This window comes from Hemibagrus wyckioides, linkage group LG06 (assembly GCF_019097595.1).
Source record: "Hemibagrus wyckioides isolate EC202008001 linkage group LG06, SWU_Hwy_1.0, whole genome shotgun sequence".
Lineage (NCBI taxonomy): Eukaryota > Metazoa > Chordata > Actinopteri > Siluriformes > Bagridae > Hemibagrus > Hemibagrus wyckioides.
The window spans coordinates 20,276,184-20,300,479 of NC_080715.1; the positions used below are offsets into that span (position 1 = coordinate 20,276,184).

Here is a 24,296-nt window from a genome sequence, read left to right on the forward strand (position 1 = left end):
ATTAATTGCAGCATTTGACAGTGAACCAAGCTCGCAGGTGACAACCAAAGGATGTGTTAAATCCTGGATTCTGAAGGGTATAACAGGCTGAGCATTCTAACTAGACATACTCTAATCTCTAAACTCTGTTGATTGGCAGTTTACCTTCTGGAATGATAAAAGCACTATCCTATCTGCTATGATGCTGTCATGTATTCTCCAGACTGCTAATCATATCATAGGGGACAGTATCCCTAACTAAACACATGTAGTGTAGGGAACTACAAGAATTTCTTTAATGACCTTGAATAGAGGACATTATTAGCATACACTTTGCATTTGCATAGACTTTGCATGTTGAATTAGCATAGACTTTGCATGTCGTGGACATAGTACAATGTAGATTTTGATTAAATGGAAAGCCATTGGTGGATTTTAAGTTACACATATTACATATATTCTTGACTCATTAGCCTGCAATTACTCTGTGAGAAATGATGTATTATACCATCCAATAAGGTTATTAAATGCAGAGACAGTCCAATTCGACACTGTCTAGTATGGTGTAAAATCATAAAAGGCAGAGGAGCTTTGAGGGCCCAAGATTTAAATTCAGTCCAATGAATAATTCATTGTTTACAAGGTAGATTATGCCAAGGAGTAGGAGGCTATTCTTGCAATGGCTGTTAAAAATCTACCCATGTTCCCTTTGATAATTTGTTGACATGCCCTTGCTGTTGTTTAGAAAATATAAGTGACCTCCCTGGAAACTGAAGGTCAGGTCATATCTAATGAAGCCACTCTTTTTCCTTTCCCATTGATGTCTCCTGCAACGCTAGGATGCAGACAGACCGACTCAAAGTTGCCATGGTAAAGGCCTTCTGGCACAGGATGTGTTTCCTGAACGGGGTGCTGTGTGGAATTTCTAAATGTGTGGCACCTTCAAGCATCGCTTTCCACACCTCCCAACACTCCCTCTTCATACAGTGGAGCTAACTGGAGTATTTACTGAAATTTGTGTGGGAAAGTAAAATGCCTGCGGGAAAGTAAAATAAGATACAAAGGTTCTTTATTTGTCACATACATATGACACAGATGTGATGTAATGTGGTGAAATGGCTTTTCTTAGTTACCCCTCCCAAAGTGCAACAATGGACAGAATAGAAATGAAAATAGAAAAAAAAGAAAAAGAAAAAGGAATATAATAAAATATATTTTTAAAAAAAGGGGTATAAGCTTGTTTGTTATTAAGTGGTATTGGTATTAAGATACCTATTCTTATAATTGTTTGTTGTCAATTTTATCAAAGCAATGATATTGGAGAATATAAAAATGTTGTTAGAGATATTAACATCAGTTCAAAGAGCAGATAGTTTTTAGAGCCTACAGTCTCTATGATACCTTGTTCCAATTAAAACAAGCCTTCTCCTCTCCCCTCTGCAGAAGTATGTATGTTATTACATATGATTATCTTAAAAGGCTTGTGCCCATGGACTTTCCTTTTCAAATAAGAGCTCAGGTTTTCATTAAGGATCGAATCCAGAGATTGAGATCATTGGGTGTATTGTAATGCACTGATTTTTTCGCTCCTGCAGCCATTTCTGTGACCTAATGAAAACCTGTGGATTGTTTGGGTGTTTCTTTGGGGTTATTTCATCATTAGAAGGGTATATGTAGACATGAGGTAACCAGGTTTTGGCCTAAAATATCCTTAGAGAATTCAAACTTCAAAAGAGCTTCTTGACCGGGCAAAACAGCCTGAAACTATTAATGATTCACCACATTTTCATTTAATGGAAGGTGTTTTCTTTGTACTGTATGCAGCTCCACTTTTACTCTCCCACCAAACATGCTGATTCAAGATTCAAGATCTTTACTGTTATATGCTTGTGTAGTTAGATTCTTAGTTTGATGGGGTTTCCAATAATTAATTCAACTGTGTAACTCTGAAGCAGAACGAGTAGAAAGGTGCTGGTTTACACCAGTTTAACACATCTTCAGCTTTAAGATCTGACCTCAGAAATATGGCTATGCCTCATTATCACTGTCACTGCAGTGCATACATTTTTTCCTTCCTCATGGGAGTCACCATGGCACATAAGTGTTTCACTGATAATGGCATTTTTTGTTTATATGTCTGACAGACAGATTTTAAAGTCAATTTATTTACACCATTTTATTCCAGGCATGTAACTATATTTATTGGTTTATTCACCATAAAGACTTGAGAAAATGTAAAGGAAACTGACATATTTGAAAACTGTAGCTAGGAATGTTCTTATGAAAGTTGCTTTACAGAAAGTATCTTGGTTTGTCTATCAACCTTGAGGCAGTTGACAATTAGATCAAAATATGTGGATTTCTGTCAAATTGAGAGTTGGATGTTTCAGGAGTTGAGTTTATTAAGAAGTTTGAAAATATACGTCTCAGCTGAGAGCAGCTCTGTGAACCTGACCTCAAAACAGAGTAGCAAGAACTCCTTCAAGAGTGTATTTACTGTTTGTGTTAATATTCAAGGGCTCTTGCGTGTGACATTTTGTTACAGCAGGCTTTGAAATCTACTAAAAGCCCGTCTGGCTATATGTGCCAACTTTTCCCACATATACTTCTAAATCTCAGGTTATAAATCTCTGTTTGACAGTGTTTCTACCTTTAGTGCATTCGCTTTTAATTGGTCATAATCATTGCATTGCCCCAGCAACCCACAAGGACACGGATTTGGAGAGGTTTCTCTTTAATGCAGCTCAAATGAGAACTGCACAAAAACCCACAGAGACACACTGCTGCTGGTTTTCAAGGTAAAACAAAGATCCAGGGAATGTTGACAGAGAACAGTTGGAGGGATAATGAGACTCAAGACAAAGGGAGACTTAGGAAGAGGGGCTTAACAGCTGTTGAGCATCCAATTGAAGCTCTAAATTAGTTGTGCAGCTGCTAAGTGATTCCATTTTGAGGGTTACTCTAGTGCACATTTGATTCAGCTTCATTAACAGAGTCTGCAATTGACTGTATTGACTTTTGTGCCCTTGTGTTGATTGTTTGTTATATTTCTTCAATTCTATCTATCTATCTATCTATCTATCTATCTATCTATCTATCTATCTATCTATCTATCTATCTATCTATCTATCTATCTATCTATCTATCTATCTATCTATCTATCTATCTATCTATCAATCTAGTTAATATATGTCACATTCTCCTAGTGAATGCTACAATTCTCCATGTAGCACTAAGTTGTAAAGAGGCCTGGCGAGAGATGACTATATGTTCTGACAGAGTCACTAGAAATTAAACACTCTGTTCTTCCTTTTATGGAAGAGAATGTTTCTGAGTATCCACATGGAGTCTTAAAAGCAGTGTCATCTGTCCACTGCCTCTAAGTGACAGGTTTGTGCATTGAAAGCTGATGACATTACAAAGGCTAAGAGACTTTAATGAGCCAGTGTGTTTAGCCCACTGAGGCAGTTGGGTGTCAGAATTAAGCTCATAATAAGATGCTGGGCCAGGCTCTGCTGAACATTTCCAACTGTTATGGTAATGGGTTTACTTTTGCCTGACTAAAGACCGGTGCCATTTTGCCGCTTGGTTATTTTTATCTCCCTTTCCTGAATTTCGTTTGAAATTATCTTCAAATATCTGAAACGTTTAGTGGTGTATCATAGCATTTGGTCCTTTCTTATGCAAAACTTTCTTTGTGTATTAAAATGAATGTCACAACATTTGCATACAGGATTTTTAACCTTGCATTTTCTTTTCCAGTTTATTGTTCTAAATGGACAGAAAGCTGTAGCAAAACAATTGAGGAAGTGCTATGGGAGCATCAAACACTTGAGTCAAGAAGAGTGGCCCTCTAGATGTATGAGGCAGGTTGAAGTAGCATGAAGGGTCAGGCTGATAATTCAAATTGGACTCTTCGCTTTTAAATCACCTCAACATGAAAGATGGAGCACATCAGTGGCAAGCTGCACCTCCAGGGTCCAGAGGTTGTCCCCTCTCCAGTTTCAACCAGCAGCAAGAGAAATGGCTCTGAACCCAAGAGTAGACTGTTTCAAATGCTAATCAATTCAGCTGCAAAGGCAGAAATACCTCCAGGGTAGATTCAGTAAGCCAGACACGTTATGTCCACTTCAGAGACCTCCTTGTCTGTATCAGCCAAACACTAACTGTTTCTTGCTGTTTGTGCTGAATTTAGGCACCAACCTTGCACTGTAGAGGGAGCATGCAGTAATGCAGTTGTGTGAAAATGTTAAGTGAATAAAGCAGTTGTCAATAAGGGGAGAGTCAGTTTACAAAATTATTTCAGTTATTGCCGTCTGGTTGATGTAAACACACTATCTTTATGGCCACCCCTGTAATAAAATTGACTTCGCTGTTCATTCTGTGCAGAAGCTGTTGTTCTTTGGGGTATGGGATGAGGGACAAGGGCTAGTCATCATCATATTCTCTGTAATTGTTTTAGCCTGATGTAAAACTTGTTGTTGAAGTGAATCAACACAGACTACCAGCTGAGCTTCACAGTCCAATCTGACTTCACAGAAAAGGCATCAATTGTGGAACAACTCATGCTTTGAGCAATTTTCTAGGACCGTTTTCTTTTACAATTACTGGTGATGAAAATCTACAAGGATGCTCTCCATCAGGAATTATATTTGATTAATTTTTTTTGGCTTTCCATTGATGTATTTTTGGTTGTTCCTTTTTATTTGCTGAAAGTTCTCAAAATGTATGTTATTTTCAGACCACTCCCTCAACAAATGAACAAAACAGAATGTTCTTCTGCATCAGTAATTTTTTTGTATTGGTAGAGATAAAAATGAGGAGGTAGTATATTTGGGAAATCATTTAAGTAGAGAAAAGAAAATATGTTATATAGTATATAAATTTATAGTTGACATTTATAGTTAATTAGGTAAAAGGTGGTGTGATGAAAGTGAAACAGTTATTACTGTTTTATGAGGATATGTTAAAAAAAAACCCTGGCTGTTTATGTACTATACAGTAGTTTCTGTATGATTTACTTATTTATATATATTAGAAATATATATATATATATATATATATATATATATATATATATATATATATATATATATATATACATATATTAGGGTCTGTGTTTGAATATCATGCACTTTATGGCAGTATGTCACCTTAATACTGTAACTACAGCGCTAATCACACCCGAATCCCACTATACACATCAGCTGAAACATGAGCTGACTAATTGTAGTTTTCTTTTTAATATGAGGATTGATTTGCATTCATAGATGACAGATTCTTTTCAGAATAAGGAACAGACCTTACTGTTAAACATACTGAGAGAAACTAAAGACTCTGTCTAGACTCAAATAATATTTTATGTGCAGGATAATGACAAAATGTCAAATGACTAATGACTTGCTGACTTCCTACATTGGAAACTTTGTTAGAAGAACTTAATAATCATAAACTTTTTGGTCTCTTATATTCGGTATTAACACACTTTACTAGCTAACTATCTTGCTATTATGTTACTATATTACTTTAGCTACCACTTTATAGCCTAGCCAGTAACATGATAATGAAACTTGGCAGCACATTTTAGCTTTTACTTGCCTTGTGGGTTTGCTAATACATTTATGGGTGCTTGTCTCTCTGGGAGATTCTTTAAAGGTTCAAGGTAGAACCCTACAAAAGTGTTTTTTATCAGAAAGCTTTCAATGTAGAAATCTTTTACAAGGGTGAGAACGCTTCACTGTACGCTTAAAGAAGTTTATCAGTTTATGCTGTGAATTTTCAGTGGACACTGTTTTACTGTTTGTTTAATACGTTTCCTAAAATTGCTCTGCATTCATGTGCACCAAATTCCTCGGATGCTGTCTATGTTTTAATTTCTGTGTGCTGTTATTATGCTTAGTGTTGTTTCATGAGTGCTATCATGGTACTTAATGCAATATTGGTGTGGAGGTGGAAATGATGGTGTTTTGAAAAACACTAATATTTAAGCATACCCCTTTTCTGATCTTTCACATTCATAAAAGATATAAACTATGCTTAGCTCCACAATATTCTACAGTAATGGGTCAGTAAGCAGCTCTTTTTATGAAGAGCTTGAAACAAGGCAGTAAACAGTATAATAGCTCAGTGGTTGGAAAACAGATGAGTCTTTTTTTAAACGTTTCAAGGTTTCCCCTTGATTGTGATTTTGCTGGGAGGCACTCAAGGAGGAAGCAGCAGTGCATAGAATTATCTCCAGTAATCTGTTTACTATTAACATGACCCTTTTCTCCTACAACAAACCTTTTCAAAGGTGTGTGTTTTCTCAGTGTGCTTTGACACACCACATGCAGTTTACCCCAGAGTTATTTCTTTATTTAAAAGTAGAGCAACAGCTCACGGCAGCAGGGTGGACATTGAAGGGGTTGAGTGTGAACGTAAACTCTTAAAGAACGATGCTGTACTGAGCCCAGGGGATACAAAAATGCCTCTTTTGTGTGGAAACAGACTGGAGTCAAATCTTGTAGTGAAATATACTGCACATCTTTGGTGATCCCTGAATGGATCTGACAGCCGCTGGCAAAAGGCGTATCAACATGCTGTCAGATTTGGGCTTTAGAGAAACACGCAGCCAATGCCTTCATGCTTACACAGTGTAACATGCTGGCTGTAAATCTGAAATGTGTTGGAAAGAAATAAAAGTCAAATTACATTTAATAGTATATGATAATTTTCCCTTTTGCATCTTGCTTCTATCTGTTTCGCTGTTCTCCTCAGCATATTGTCACAAAGCATGGTTATAACCGTGTAATAACATAGTAATAACAGTATAATAACATTGTTTGAACCCATACATGCTGTACATCCATTCCATCTCATAGCACATTTGTTCTCTTCAACTTTTCATGTTGATCAGAGGCAGTTGTGTGTGATGTCGGCGAGTTTCTGTGCGATGACAGAGAAGCCGAATGTCCAGACGCCTCTGACGAAACCCCCCAGAGATGTAAGTTATTCATCCAACATAAAGCATTTCCATTCCATACCAGCTCATAATCATACTGTATGAATACATTTACATTGTAACCTGTGTACGAGCCAACTCTCTTAGAGCGACTAATATGTTGAGAGCTTTCTTATTTGTCACTAGTAAGTATATTCATCAGAAGATGAATTAATCAGTATGTTGCTGAACAGCAATGGCTGATTACTTTATGTTTATGTGGAGTTTCCCACAAATGTTAATTTATTCCATATTCCAGGCACAGTGGGCCAACTCTTCCCTCCTCTGGTATTCCATTATCATTTAGATTAATCACGTCTGCTCCGTTTTATGTATAATGCCCCTGAGTGGAAGCCAGAATTATTTATCATAGGAATTTTGAGTAGCTCATTATCATGGATTAGGTATTGATAGGAAATGGAATTAAGCACTTACCCTATCAGTTTCCTCATTTACAAGACTTTGGTATTTCCTTTAACTTGGGCCACTGCCAGCTCACAGTTGTTGCCAGGAAAGTTTAGGATTAGTGGTAATAAAGGCAGATGGTCCCTTAAATGTTGTCAAGTGTATTTCAGAGAAAATAAAAAGTAGTTTCACTGAAGGTGCAATAGGTCTCTTTCCATTGTCTTTGGACTGGTATTAAAAAACCTGTGACCATGCTGTATTCAGAGTGGGCAGCACCTACAATTCCATTGTTGTTGAAATGGTCTTACAAATCCTGTGACCATGCTGTATTCAGAGTGGGCAACACCTACAATTTATCCAATGCATTTATATTTTACCCTTGCTACTCTTAAAAGGAGGTTCCTTGAGGTTCTATATAGAACCATGAGGTTCAATATAACTTATAATATGGTTGTATATCCCTTGGAGAGCAATAGAATTTATATATTAAAGATTTCTATAATAATTCCCACCTCCACCCTGTGTGTGGAGTTTGCATGTTTCCCCTAAGTACATTGGCGTTCTCCTACAGTACAAAGACATGCATTGTAGGCTGATTGGCATCTATGAATTGTCCATGGTGTGTGTGGTATTGTGCACTGTGATAGACTGGCTTCCTGTCCCAGGAACACCCTGCCTTGTGCCCTGAGTCTCCTGGGATAGGCTCCAGGTTCCGTGCCACCCAGTAGAATAATCAGTTTACAAAATGGATGGATGGATGGGCGGATGGATGGATGGGCGGATGAACGGATGGATGGACAGACGGATGGATGGATGGACGGATGGATGGATGTACGGACTAATATACTGTATACTCATAATTATACAGACGTCAGCAAACACAAGATTCTCAAACCAAAGACAGTGTGATTGCAGTCCTGTACAACCCTTTCACAATATACTTAAAATGTAAATTATTTGTACATTTTATTTGTAGTATTATGCTGTTCTGACAAGTACACCATTCCAATCTTGTGTATTTATTTATTTATTTATTTATTTATTTATTTTTTACTCTGTGTAAGTTGTGTGTATTGGCCCTGTGTATGTTTTTTTTTACATGTTGACATTTCATGATTTTTTATTTTTTTAAGTTCTGCCACCATGGAATGTAATCACCTCACTGTGTTGCCTCAAGGGAAGGGTGGCTGAGTGTTTCCTGTGCCATATGGCCAGAGGGAACCTGGCTTAGCCTCTCATCCAGCAGCCCTCTGGGACTAGACAGACTACTAGGGCTAGCAGAGGGAGCTGGAAATCAGCCTGCTCTTCTCTAATGGGGAAGGAAAGTGGGATGACAGGCCTGGAACACTTTAAGCACATCGTACCACACTCTATGATAAAAAGGAAACTTTTTTGCTTGCTGAAGAGCTATTTTTCTGCCAGGTTTAACATATTTTTCAGTGAACATTTTGTTCTATATTAATGTTTGACTTCAGTAAGAGAGATTTGTAGCAAAGGATTTCCAGTTTTAGTATAACTGTCAGGTTTGTAGGCAGGTAGTCACTGTTAATCGCATAATGGTCTGGATAAACATTGAGATATGGTGTTGTGGTTTTTTCACATTTCTGATGCAACAGATCGTGCCTTGTGCAATACGCTTGACTTGTAGGTCTTACTTCTAAACTGTTCTTACTTCTGCTGTTGGAACAATCATAAATGTCTTTCACATCACTGCAGAAAATATAGCAACAAACTGCTACTTAAAAAATTTCCCACCCATATTAAGAAAAATCTTTTGCTTTTGCTATGTATTTGTATTTGCTAAGGTTTCACTTTTTCTATTTAATTATGTCATCAATATAGACAGCAACAACAACAACAACAACAACAACAACAACAATAATAATAATAATAATAATAATAATAATAATAATAATAATAATATGTATGTATGTATTTTCATTACTATTCATTCTGCATGAGTGACGTTCAGACATCAGATGGGGCAACACAACTGTCTGTTGCCTGGGGCAGTGAATTGTCAGAGGGAGTGCAAATTAGTATTTTCATCTAGAACTTGTTCCTGCTACATTTAGCTCACTGCAGTACTCTCCTCTCTAACACGCTGGCACATTTTTTTATTACTTCCAGAGACTGAAGTGTAATATTGGTACTAGTATTACTACTGCTGCTAATACTACTACTAACATATAAACAATGCTACAAAAATGCCACACCAATCTTCATGAAAACATTAGCAGAATTCACAGTATTACAGTTAGCATGAAAGCCCTATGTCACAAATCTCCTTCTCACACCAGACACTGTGAAATGAGCTACTCATCACATGTAGCAGTCCACAGTACCACAGTGCTCACTTCTACATTGCTGTGTGTTTTGTTTTGGTTCATGTCTTGTCTGCATCCATATCTTGTCTCTGGCTGTTTCCCTTATGTGATCTTTTTGCCTGTACCATTTTTTTTTTTTTTTTTTTTTTTCATTGAAACCTTGTTTCTGGAGAGCTATATGTCCAGTTTTTTGTGCTTTTTCTTGTTACCAAGCCTTTTGCATAGTGTTTATTGATGTTGGCTTTGACCTTGCCTGGTTCTCTGTTTTTGATTCTGCTCTCTGACATCCTTTTTGCTGATCGCTTGATCACAGCCTGTTTTCATTTTGAACATGCCTAGTGTTTTCGGGTTTTTGTTACGACTTTTATTAAACCATTTTTACCTGCACATGCATCCTCTCAGACTCCTTTAACCTGACACCCTGATTACATTTACAGCACTTTAATCCACCAAATCATAGGAAGTGATTTGTTTAATGATAATATACTTCATTTTAAATCTGCACTAAATGCTAAATGTTCTTTTGGTGTTCTGTTTTCTTTTTTTATTGTTACAAATTAAACAAGCAGACCATTCAATTAAAAAGTAGCTAACAGGCTCAGTATTGCTTATTAGTCTCTTTAGCCCATGGTATTATTACGTTTTATGTCAGACAAAGGAGAGGTTTATGTGCGTTCAGCCTCTGCTCGCCAATTTCATATTATAATAAATAGATAGTAAATGTTTCCATTCCACAAGAAAATTGGCACCTGCAGGAAAGAGGTCTGGAAGGTAATGTAGCGTAGCATCTTGTTATTGAGCTGAGGGGCAGCCATTTTGTGCAGTATTTATCTCTGCAGTTAACAGAAAAGCAAAAGAAGAAAAATGGCTTGATAAGACCCTAAAGTAGTACTGTTAGTAAATTTAGGATTTGGTAAATTGGAGACACCAGAAATATGGTATATTAGTATATGCATTATATATGTCCCTGGTGGTCCAGCTACAGGATCCGAGGCTTGTACTGCCGTGGCTCGGACTCAATTCCTGGGCAGGAAACCAAACCAGCCTCTGAGGAGTTAACTCTCAGTGCTAGTCCCAAGCCCGGATAAAATTGGAGGGTTGCATCAGGAAGGGCATCCGGCATAAAACCTGTGCCAAATCAAATATGCGGATTGGATGCTGTGGCGACCCCAAATAGGGAGCAGCCGAAACAACAACAACAGAATATGCAGTTTAAATCTCAGTCCACAACTTTCAAGATGCATTTCATATACACACTAATATGCCGATCAGTGTGACATGCTGAGCTTTTAAGACTATCCTGTTTATTTTGTTGGAGTCTTTGTACTCTTACTCAGTCCTCTAACGCTTGCCATCTGCTTTGATGCAGCAAATAAATAAGCAGAACAAACAAAAGACAAACAGTCTCTCCTGTTTGTGAAGGTTCTGGAGCTGTGAGCCTCTGAGAAATTTAGAAAGAATGCAGGCTCAAATACTAGGTTAAAAAATGAAATCACTTGGCGCCCTATTTCACTGTGACAAAAAGCTCAAAGGAGGGTTGTAATAAAATTTACATCCAGGCTGCATTGTCTCATGAGCCATAAATTGTATAATTTAGCAAGTATTTTAGTGCTGTTTGAGCAAGTATGCTTGCTCCTATTTTATTCAATAAGTTTGTTTTCGATATTGTCAGATTTGCTTTGCCATTTTTCATTTTCTTTCCATGTATCTGCAGCACCAATTTCTCCCCCTCTCTTACCCCTCAGTATTGTTTTGTTGGTGACAAAATCATCAGCATGTGACTTGCAGCTTTCTGAAAAGAGCATATTTCAAAATCTGACAGTTTGCTGTCATGGTACCATTGGGTGACATCAAACTACTAAAGCCAACATTAGGCCCCTGCTGTTGCAGCAGAGATGTGTGTTGATACACTGCGTGCTTTGATACACCAGAGCAAGCACATTGCTCACTTTTGGGGGAAAGAAACTCACCATGTAACACACCTGCACAGAAACGTGTGTTTTCCAATGAGATGCACTTTGAAGAAAACAAGCACTAAATCACTAATGTCTTAAATAGTTTTCAATTCAAACATTTTATTTTCTCAATTTTCCAATTATCCTGTCATATCACTAAGATTACTTTATTACCTGATACATCTTTGCGTTTTTATTTTTACTTTTACTTCACTAAAACTGTCCACATCTGCATAGTGCACATCTGCATTATATTAATGGACCCGTTTCCACACAGATTTACAGTAGCTGCACATAAATTCTTTGGCTATTCATAAACAATTTTTCACACTTTTTAATAATACCACAGTAATAACATTAGCAGCAAAAACCACGTTGCAATGCATGTTTTGGGGCAATCAGTCAAACATTTTTGATTAATTACATAATTTCTTTGACTCATTGCATTTACAAGTTGAGTTCAAGTGAAATAAATTAAAACAAAGCATTAAACTGTAAAACCAGTTGGGTTGTCTGTGACAACTGTAGTTATATTAATAAAAAAAAAATTTATACCACATTACTATTGAATTCTCAAATATGTTTGGTAAAAACGTATTGATTTTTTTTTTTATGAAAATTAAATTAAAGGTTTATATTAATGAACGATTCTAATACATTATTAGCTATGTTTACATGCACCCATTTTTTCCCAATACAAATTTATTCAATCCGGCTCAACTGTACTGTTTATATGTACCCTAAACATTACATTCTGATTCTGATACCGATTTACATGTGCATTGCATATATTCTGTCTCCTCCAATGACCAGATCTTTCCACTGGACAGCATGAATATGTCCCAGCATGAAAATGTAAGACTTAAATAAACATGCGCTATTGTACGCGAATAATTTCATTCAGATCAAACCTAATCGAATTGACTGAGGTGTTTACATTCAATCTAATTTTGCTCTCAATCCGATTACTAATAGATTGTTTGGTTGCATATAAACATCCTGATTATTTCTATAGTAACAGCTCATTCACAGAGATTGGATAGTGTATGCTACACATAATGTAAGTCTAATAATAAATGGGATAAAAATGAATGAAAAGTATTTTACAAAGACAATGATATAAGTCAAATGTGATTTATGTAAAGGGCCTCCAGTGTCAGCACTTGTCTGAGTTTTCTAATGCCAAGGTTTTCCTTAACAAGTTGAATTTTATTAACTTCAAGAGGCAGTGCAGGATCTGTTTATAGCTGCTAGGATAAAAGTAATAATACAAGCTTAATTGTTTAACAGACAATCCTCAATGTTCAGCACTTCAGGGCATGCTCTTATAGGAAAATCAACAACATTAAACTAGTAACATCATCACAGCACCAGCACAACATGTATTATTTCTTAATTAATTGTGATTAGCATTCAAAGTGATATATTATCTCAATAATGGATTCTGTCCATTTACAGTGCAGTAAATTACAAAGAGTAACAATTCCCTTCCAGAACTTTTGAATGTCAGGGTTTGGATTATTTATGGCAACTCTGAGAATACTGTTTTGAAAAATGTATTAGAAATGCCAAGAAAAAAAAAAACTCAGTCACTTCTTCTCTGGAGGGCTATACATTTTCTAAAATAGTACAAGGGCTGAACTGTTTTAAACAGCATGAATACTTATCTAGGCACTTGACCACCTACTGTATGTTGTGTGTAAGAGGCACACACTCCAGGAATTCTATTGAGATGGCTGCTGCTGCCACATAGGTATTCTCCACTCAACAGTACATTTATTCCCAGAATAATGGGCCACCAGGCTTGAAAACAATGCAGCAAAATGGCTTTTTCAAATAACTGTTTGCATAAAAGTTTGCATTTGGCTTACTGTCCTGTTCCAAAAAAAGCCATGCATTATTTATGTGAGTGACATTAAGGCTAAGGAACTCTCCTTGGAATAAAGTCCATTCAGAATATATACATATTAGCAGATCTCAGAACTTTTGAAAATATAGAAATTCTATCATCCTAGCCATGGGGCTGACCTCCATCCCACAGGATTGTATCTTAGGCATTGTGAGTGACTGTGGCTGTGTGTTTAAAAATGCATGGCTCAGTGCAGGTGCTGAGTCCCCTGCAGCGGCGCGGCTGTGATATATGGATGCTTTATTGAACGGTGAGTAGTTTTGAATGTGATGTATTGAGATTTGGTGGTGTGGACGGCATACCCGTTTGAAGGAAGTGATGGCTCCATTTCACTGGATGTTGATTACATTACTTGGTGATGATGAATGGCTTTAATTAAATTTTGTCTATGATTTACGAAGTATGCATGGCTAATGCAAGGCCAAGGAACAGTAGGCCTAGTGTGTGTTATTGTGTGAGAAGGCTTAAAGCCAGTGCTGCGGCCTGGAGCAATGAGGCTGAACAGTCATGTTTACACCAATATAGCTGGTGTTTCTGTTCAGCCTTGCACTTAATTGCCATCAGACAGAGGATTGCTGAGGCTTACAGAGCAATGTTTTGGTAACACTTCTTTAGAATTAGAAGGAATGCTGTGAGTGTAAAATCACAGTCGAGCAAAGCTCAGTCCTACAACCGCAGCTAGGCTTCGGTAGAGGACCTAATTAAAGTACTACGAGAATTAATTCACTCTATTTAGGCAACCATTCCTTTTAATCAACTTTGTCTTTATCATGCATTAACGCCCATTTGATCGAGTTACCCTGGTGAGCGTTGTGCTGAGCCATGTGCTGATAAAGGAGAAACGTGTAAGTCTGCACCTATATAGGACTAAGTGGAGGAAATGAAAGATGCACACAGTGAAGTCTGGAGCTAATCTCTTTGACATTTGAAGATGAACCAGTTTGAACATCAATATGAATGCCATTGCCTTTCAGAGCAATCCTCAAATCAGAGCAGACATCAGACAGAACACAAACAAACAAGCCTCATACCAATGCAAATGGCAAAAACAGATTCTACAGAGAAGGGGTTGAATGTAGTTACGGGGTCACTGTGTGGTAAAATGGGAATGCTCCTTTATTACTGCCATGAAGCACAAGCAACAGCAAACAACAATTAAAAAATAATGTTATTATAATGCAGTGCAAATTAACATGAATCAGTATGAATCAGGTCTGGATAAGTAACATGCATAACTAAATGGTGACAGAAATTACATTTGAATTCTTAACCATTAGTAATTATACATGACTTTAAACAAATGGACATGTATTTTTTCTCGCACTTGAACATCACTTTACCACTTTTGAGTGGTAAGGACATATTCAAGGACAAGCAACTCATCAGTCTCAAACTTTAAAACAGAGAATAGACACACACCTCTCTGTCGAGTCCTCTATAAACAATCTGTTTTGTCACTGGCTTTTTTGAGCATGCTATATCATCACTTCTCTGATTAAACCAGAGCGGTTAAATCTGCGAAAGTCTGCGAAAACTTTTCTTTTTTCTATGAGCTGCCTTCAGCTAAATCATTTACATAAACGCATGTGACAGAGAATCTGCTCCAGACGCAGCAGTGGGTAATGTTTATGAAATAGGAGTCACTGAACTATGGACATTCTTTTTTCATACATTTATCATCTGCAATATTTATCTTCTGATTTAAAGCGAGTGTGAGCGTGTGTGTGTGTGTGTGTGTGTGTGTGTGTGTGTGTGTGTGTGTGTGAGAGAGAGAGAGAAAGAGAGGAGGGCTGGTAAGTGTGAACAGGACCTCTCTCAGATGTTCTCTCAGATGATCCAGAAGATTAAATGGAACTATAAAATGTGTGATGTGTAATTCATTAATTTATTAAACAATGTAAATGTTGGCAATTTACATTAGTATAAGTAGAATAACACACCCAATACCATGAGGTTATACAAAAATAATGTGTGCGAGTGCACTCGTCTGCATTATTTTCATATAACAGCATGACCTGTCATGTATTATTCAAAATATTATAATATTTTGGAAAATAATAAAAAAAATATTTCTTGAAAAGTTAAGATATAATCTAAAGAACAAAAGCCTTGGTCCTAGAGTTTCCAGTTACAATTTTCCCTATTAAAATATATCTTCAAACACTTTGTAGAACATTGGTTAAATTACTTAATATATATACACTATATTGCCAAAAGTATTCGCTCACCCATCCAAATAATCAGAATCAGGTGTTCCAATCACTTCCATGGCCACAGGTGTATAAAATCAAGCACCTAGGCATGCAGACTGTTTTTACAAACATTTGTGAAAGAATGGGTCGCTCTCGGGAGCTCAGTGAATTCCAGCGTGGAACTGTGATAGGATGCCACCTGTGCAACAAATCCAGTCGTGAAATTTCCTCACTCCTAAATATTCCACAGTCAACTGTCAGCTGTATTATAAGAACGTGGAAGTGTTTGCAAATGACAGCAACTCAGCCACAAAGTGGTAGGCCACGTAAACTGACGGAGCGGGGTCAGCGGATGCTGAGGCGCATAGTGCGAAGAGGTCTCCAACTTTCTGCAGAGTCAATCGCTACAGACCTCCAAACTTCATGTGGCCTTCAGATTAGCTCAAGAACAGTGCGCAGAGAGCTTCATGGAATGGGTTTCCATGGCCGAGCAGCTGCATCCAAGCCATACATCACCAAGTGCAATGCAAAGCGTCGGATGCAGTGGTGTAAAGCACGCCGCCACTGGACTCTAGAGCAGTGGAGACGCGTTCTCTGGAGTGACGAATCACGCTTCTCCATCTGGCAATCTGATGGACGAGTCTGGGTTTGGCGGTTGCCAGGAGAACGGTACTTGTCTGACTGCATTGTGCCAAATGTAAAGTTTGGTGGAGGGGGATTATGGTGTGGGGTTGTTTTTCAGGAGCTGGGCTTGGCCCCTTAGTTCCAGTGAAAGGAACTCTGAATGCTTCAGCATACCAAGACATTTTGGACAATTCCATGCTCCCAACTTTGTGGGAACAGTTTGGAGCTGGCCCCTTCCTCTTCCAACATGACTGTGCACCAGTGCACAAAGCAAGGTCCATAAAGACATGGATGACAGAGTCTGGTGTGGATGAACTTGACTGGCCTGCACAGAGTCCTGACCTCAACCCGATAGAACACCTTTGGGATGAATTAGAGCGGAGACTGAGAGCCAGGCCTTCTCGTCCAACATCAGTGTGTGACCTCACAAATGCGCTTCTGGAAGAATGGTCAAAAATTCCCATAAACACACTCCTAAACCTTGTGGACAGCCTTCCCAGAAGAGTTGAAGCTGTTATAGCTGCAAAGGGTGGACCGACGTCATATTGAACCCTATGGATTAGGAATGGGATGTCACTTAAGTTCATATGCGAGTCAAGGCAGGTGAGCGAATACTTTTGGCAATATAGTGTATATATATATATATATATATATATATATATAGCACGTAAAGTTGAGTCCAATAGTTGGTGTCTTTCTTGCTTCCTGGGAGACAAGGAAAAAAAGAAAGATTTAAATGGAGTTAGTTAATAGTAATCTTTATCAGCAAGCTCAAGTGTTGCATTCCTGTTGACATGTTCTGGTTAATTGAATGAAATATGCCCAATTAAGATGTTTAATGTTCTAATGCAGTCAGCATATGCTCATTTTGAACTATTACTTAAATATGATTTAACAAATAGACTTCAACGCTCCAGCAGTTTTCTGTAAGTAGTTCAGTTAAAAGTCAGTGGGAATCAAAGAAAGACTTATTACACTACCATACCATGGAACAAATGAGGAAAACAAATCCAAAACAAAATTGTAAAGTCAAGTTGAATAAGAAAACTCTGCACTAATATTACATTTGTATACGTTTTACCAAAATTTGAGTGTACTCTTTTTGATGGTTATTATTATGATTATTGCTACTTATAATGAATAATTTATAATAATGACGATTCATCTAAAGATTATTCTGTGAAACTGGGCTCACTGGGTCCCAAACACATTCCAGTAAGTGTATAGCTATAGTAAATTGCTTGTTGTCAGTATGTGTGTGTGTGTGTGTGTTTCCCATCCAGGGTGTATTCCTACCTTGGGACCAGTATTCCTAGTATAAGCTCTGAATGCAACAGAATAGCATGGTTATTGAAGGTGAATGAATGGAATGAGTGAATTTATTCCTATAACTGGAAGGGTATACAAACTTTTGTATATATAAATGTGTGCCTGTGACATCAGGGCACGATAAAAGAAACCACTCAATTGTAGTTTACTGAGCTTCTAACTAGTGGATATTATTTATTTATTTATTTTCCCCCATTTTTTCCCAGCATGGTCCTGATTAAAATGATAATCATAATTAACAAAGCAGCTAACATTTCAGCCAGAAGGCTTTCATCGCACATTAAATAGATGGATTAGCTAGTCCCAGCTGATTTCTCCTCATTCACATTGAGAAAAGAGGGTAAATATCACCATGACTTTTTAATTAAAAGTAATATGTGCAGGAAAGGACAGAGACTGCAGATTTAGTTTGGCAGCCGACTTGTCTGAAAATGACATTGGACCCATTCTTGTAGGCTTAAAAAAGGACAAAACCTTGTTTGTTTATCGAAGGTCTTCTTTGTACGGAATAGGAATGCTCATCTGTATGCTTAGTGTTCGTGGCAGAACATTTGATTTCCTGAGACCCGTCTGCAATAGGCATTGTTTTTTCAGCGCTCTAATTGAGGCTCGTATTTGCATTTGTTTCTGACAGCCGTGTTACAATGAGGCATGACAACTGACATACTAAGAGGAAGCATTTTCACTGGAATGAATGCAAGAGAAATAATGTGCTCATTTGGACTTTTTGGGAAGTAATCTGGAATTTGGGGTTTAGAAATAGGTGTTATCATGTCGACTTGTTTGTTCCTTCATGCTCACGTAAATGTAAAATACTTTCCTTGTACCAGATATTTTATACATATTAATGAATTGGTGTGTGAATACTCATGTTGCATGCTAACTTACGGCATGCTCAAAACCAATACCTAATGTAATGTAATAACATACAGCGAGCTACTGTTGTTATCGCTGCGGGTCTCCAGTCATTGTACTATGAAGTCGCCAGTAGGCGTTTTGTGTAGTGGTTGCCATAGTAATAAGGTTTATGAGTGGGTTGTGCATCCAAATCAGTTTTCTTGCTGCTAAAATTAATTAGTCTGGATGGAGAACGTTTGTTTATGAAATTCAGCAGTGTATACATGCATCATATCATACGATATAAAGGAGAAGTAGTGTGTGTTCTTTGTCACAGATCACATCTACTGTCTTTTCTCCCATTGGTAGTCACTGGACCACTTCACGCCATATTTGCATAATATTTTCTCCGCTTCGTCACATTTCTGGACACACCCACATCTAGTCACCAATGCTCGATGTTGCTCATGTCACCAGAAGTTGTTGGCTCTCCTTCTTGGGCAGTGTAGATCACATAGGTGTTGGGCTGGTGCCATTTTAAAGCTACTAAATGGGGCTTCTTATAACATAGACATGTAACTACATAATGCGATGCATTTTTAACTCCGTAGGCTGGCTAACAGTGCAGTTGTGAAAACTTTTTTGTAAATAAATATATTGTATAGGTGCTTAATGTTTATCTCTTTGCCTTAAACCTCTGCGGATGGATGTCCTATTCTTGCCTCCACCCCGTGTTCTTGTTCTTCCCGTACTTCAGTGGCTTCCTCTGGGTACTCCAGTTCCCTCTCCCAGCCCAAACGGTAGGCTGATTGCTGTCTGTAAAATTGTCCATAGTGTGTGAATAATGGTTGTGTGATTGTGTGTGCAGTTGTGCTGGGTGTCCCCTGCCTTTTTCCCCAAGTTCCCTGGGATAAGTCCGGGATTCCCGTGACCTCGTATAGGAGAAGTGGTAGAGAAAATGGATGGATGGATGGATGGATGGTTGGATATATTTATATGTATTTACACAAACACAGTACAGTGCAGTGTGATATAGGTCCTTGATAATGACACAATAACAAAGTAATAATTGCTTCATATTCAGATTATCATATCTGGATATAACACAGTAGCTATTTTTCAAAAATTATAGTGCAACTCCAACTCACTACACTAATCTATTAAAGTCATTTTGCTCCTAGTGATTAGCTAGCTCTGAACAAAAAAGGAGATATTGATCATAAAATGTACTACGACTCATAATACTACCCCACTTTTCTTCCATTATAATTACTTATAGTATTTAATATGCTGCTTAATTGGATTCTTATTGAGATTTGCATTTATTTCTAAAGATCTTCACCACTTCCATATTATATAGTCCTCCATGCAGTATGATTCACTAGAAGCTGTGTCATGACTGGTAATTTAGTGTAAGGCAATGAGAACTGATTTCCTATCATCCTGCACACCATCTGTTATTGTGCTTGGTGCATATCAGGCTGTTGAATATTCATCTCGCCCCTCATCTGATTAGATTAGTTCCCAATCAGTTTGTGAGTGGAAATGATTCCGTAATCAACAATACAGTTTTATTAAGATAATCACAGTTTGTCGCAGATCTTCACTCCTCTGTGTTAACTATATGCTGTATGTTAGGCGTGAGTTCTGGTGCCGTGTTTATTCATCAGTAAAAGGAAATTTCCACATGAATGCATAATTATACAGATGCTTGCCAGTGTATATAATTAGTAATTGAAAATTAGCAGGGCTATTAATCATCACATTTTGGACCTTGAATTTCTTTACACTGTTGAACCATGTACCATTGTTCTGTACTGAAGATGAATTGGCTTAAAATAAAGATCATTCTAACTGAATAGCACTGAAAACTGCGCTCTCCTCACAAACAGCAGACTGTAAGGTTGATCCGCCTGCTATTGTGTTTCTGCTTGATAATCAGACAGCTACTGTTTGACATTTCATAATAAAGCATATCTTTGGGCTTGTGTAAAAAGTGGATTTCAGGAAAAGAAAGTGACAAAAAAAGTTAATATTCTTTTAAAATATAGGAATACAAAATTATGCAAAACGCACTTTTTCATCATGATACCTAGTTTATCTGTGGCATTTTTTCTATTTCATGAAGAATAAATGAACACCACTGAACCATTCAGTATCCACTTAGGATATCTTTGTTGGCCAGGGATCAGAGCGGTGATGTAGTAGGGACTCTGGAGATTTGTAAGAGGCCTTGTCACGTGGGCAATAAATCTCATGCTAAGTGGCTGTGTTGCAGTTCTGGTAATTGATACTGGTGTAGTTAAGGTGCAATGTGACACATTCACAGCATGCAAAATGGAAGCTAATGTTTCGCTTAGACATGTTTTATGTGCTCTAGTGGCTGCTCAGCAGATGAGGGTCACCTACGTGCCTCATGAATCTTTAAACAGCTGCTGGGTGCAGAAGTGTCAATAAGGAGATCACTGAGGCTGTGTTTTCTCCCCCTCCCTCTTTCTCTCTTTACCACTCTGTCTCTCACTTTCTCTCTGACTGTCAGCATTCCTCAGCAGTATCTGTGCATCTGATGGTATGAAGAGTAACACTATGATGGGAAACTAGGGCTTTTAAAAGTACCATAATAATTGATGGCAATTCAGTGCTGAGTGTGTTAAAATGTAAAATGCCTCTTTTATTTAAGGCCCAGGGATATGATTATCTCCGAATGCAGGGCGGAAAGAGATACAAAGATTAAACCAAAGTGGTTTTAAACAATTGTGTCTGCGTAATATTATGTTTATGTATGCAGCTGTTCTGTTTTTGTTGAAATATGAAATATAGCTCAAAGTGAACCCTGGCCATTTGCACCCTGAGAAAGGAGCAGCTAGTGCAAAGGACTTACCTGTAAAGGACAAAGAAACATTTAAACAATCAAACACAGCACGAAATCAGATATCAGTTACGGTTAAGACAGAACAATAGGCTAAATGCTACATAGCATAAGATGCTAAGGACAAAGTTAATAACAAAGGCAGAGAACAAACAAGAGTGAACATGTTATATAATGCAAGGCAATATCAAGGTGTTGGAAAAGAGCAAGAAAAGGTGCAAGACTTATACAGTCTGAAAAACAAATCATGGAACAGATTTTAGTATTCAACGAGATGGACCAGAGGTTTTTACTAGGGTGCAAATCCAGAGATGCTCATCGTAAAAAAGTGTTTTTGACTTCAATCCTGAACCTCCTGGCAGAGGTAACCTGGAATCATGTTTATTAGCCATGCATTCACATAGCTTTTGTAGTTTTTGTGTTATATGCACACACACATTACTCTGGATAGAATGTGATTGATCAAGTGCTTGATAAGGAGCTTTTCATTTTCATTCCAGAGAAAATAGAAATATTTTGAAGTGCAGTAAAGATAACAAAATATAAACATGCAACCATAAAACTTTTTAAACTAAATATTTCAAATGTGGTTTTTGGACAAATCACTCATGTAACAGTAGCTCTACTTTTTTTTTTTTTTCAGGGAAAGTCATCTTCTTAGACCTTTTAATGTGCTCCTGAGTAGGCCACTGAGCTTTTAAAAGAGAAAGTGTGTTTACCATATATTGTGATAGATGGTGATACCATATATGGTATACCATAGATAAGTCAATTGTGTACAGCAATTTCCTTATGATTACTAGAAGTTAGAAGTAGTTCTGTTCATTCTTTGATCAATGAAACTCCTGAAATATTCTGGTAATTAGCAGAATTTATGATGCCATCAGTCTTCACAAGGGCTCCTGATCCACCAGCCACAAACGGCCCCAAATGATCAATGACCCAGTGTCCACTGTAGCCTCAGATCCCTGTTTTTTCAGGAGTGGACCTGATTTGGTTTTCTGTTGTTGCTTTTTTTCTCAACATGTTTTTGATTATATTAGCTTCCACTGGGTTAGTTATCATAGTTATCAAGTTATGATTGTATTCCTCATTTTGATTGTCCATGTGATAACTGAACAGTGTTTGAGTGATCCGTTCAGACTTTTAACAGCATACAACAAAACAAAAGACATGCATTAGAATGCAGTTGGTAGATGGCTATTTTTCTGGCTAAGCTTTATGCAGTCTATATTGGCCGATATACTGTATATACATATCAAATCAAGAGTCTTTTAGTGATAAGGTTTTAATGCCTTTCATTGTGAAATGCTTTTTTTAAAAGGGCTTTGTGTCACTGGAGAGAAAAAATGAAATGCAGTGCACACATGACATTACTTTTCACAAGTGCCAAGATGAAATGTAAAACCTTCATTGGAGTGTATTCTTACCACCTGATCTCTGTACTAGAATATAAACTGCAGATTCGCACTGAAAAACTGATTTTGTGTCTAAATTAATTGAAGCTGCTTTCAGCACAACAGGAATGTCTTGTGCTGTGCTGTAGTTCAGAATTTACACCACAGTCCATGGTTATAAAAATGCAACAGCTGTCTGATCACAAATCTCTTTCAATGAATCTTTGGTGTTGCCTTTCTTTTCACACCCATTCAGCAGTGCTATACAGTAATAACATTAATACTTTATTTCTCACTGTAATGGGTACTTTTATAGACAGCATGAGTTTCTCTTCCTAATTTCAATATTATTTATGCAATTTACTGTATGTAGCTGACACACACACACTCACCCACACACACACACAAAATGGCTATGCACTAACGTGTTGTTCTTGAGCAGCTTTTCCAGAGTTAGAGTTTGCCTTTCAGCAAAGTAAGATGAGCTGTTCTTCAATACGTGCTGAATTAAATGCCATGCAAAATGAAGATGTAGTACGACAATAAAGAGAAAAGACAGTTTAGTAAATGATGAAGCAAAAAAAGCCCTTAGTCCTCAAAAACGGTAAAGGAGAAGGAATGCAAATTACTATATTTCATAAGAAATAAAATATTATATTTAATAATAATATTAGTGCCATTAGTAATATCAACACCAAATCATATTGTGTTTATAGAAATTGCTATATATAGCAGTTATATATGCTATATATGCAGTTGAATTTTTGAATAACACTTCTGTTGTGTAGCAACTTTGTATGTATGTTTGTGATGTAGCATGAAAATCTTAACTGTTATATCTGAAATCCTAAATCTCATGGAAGCACATGGTATGCTTTGCATAACAAGCTGTTAACCGCTTTCATCATCTCTTCTTTAGGTACCACAGAAGTAATAGTCAGATGTCATCTCAATCACATACAGTGTCCTGGAACAAGAAAGTGCATACACTTCAACAAGCTCTGTAACGGGGCCAAAGACTGTGCGGATGGCTTTGATGAAGGAGTTCACTGCAGAGGTAAGACACAGCATCCATATTCATTTGAATCATGCAGATGTCTGATCATCTCAGCTGTTACTGTGACAGTACAGTAGCAACCCTTATCTTTCACACACATCAGAGAATCAAGTTATGTTTTAATTATGGCCAGATTTTTCTCTCTCTTTTTTTGGCACTTTAATAAACAGTCACCTTCTAAGTGGAACAATATGTATCATCTTGGGCAAGTGCAAATGCTGCCTGAAACTGATGCCTATCGAGATCAGAACACACTAATGGCCTCATGCTTATTCCTTAAATGCTCAGACATAACTTGAATTGAAAGTTTAGCAAGTAATTGGACTGTATGTGATTAGCAGCAGCAGTATTTGCTTCTTCTTCTTTTTTTTTTTTTTATAAAATTTTTATAAAATTCCTGTTGATTTCATTCACTTTGCACAGGTGGACAAATCAGT

At 37.4% G+C, this 24,296-nt stretch overlaps 1 protein-coding gene across 5 annotated transcripts in view; it reads left to right on the forward strand.

Annotated features, from left to right (window-relative positions):
* lrp1bb (low density lipoprotein receptor-related protein 1Bb) overlaps window positions 1–24,296 on the forward strand; it is a 271,908-nt gene that overhangs the window by 71,900 nt on the left and 175,712 nt on the right. For 4 of the 5 annotated variants that reach the window (XM_058392915.1, XM_058392917.1, XM_058392919.1 and 1 more), the window contains exons 2-3: window positions 6,875–6,961; window positions 23,722–23,859. In XM_058392915.1, the coding sequence (XP_058248898.1) occupies window positions 6,875–6,961; window positions 23,722–23,859 (225 nt within the window). The remainder of the gene's footprint in view (window positions 1–6,874; window positions 6,962–23,721; window positions 23,860–24,296) is intronic. The other variant, XM_058392918.1, reaches the window with a different exon arrangement.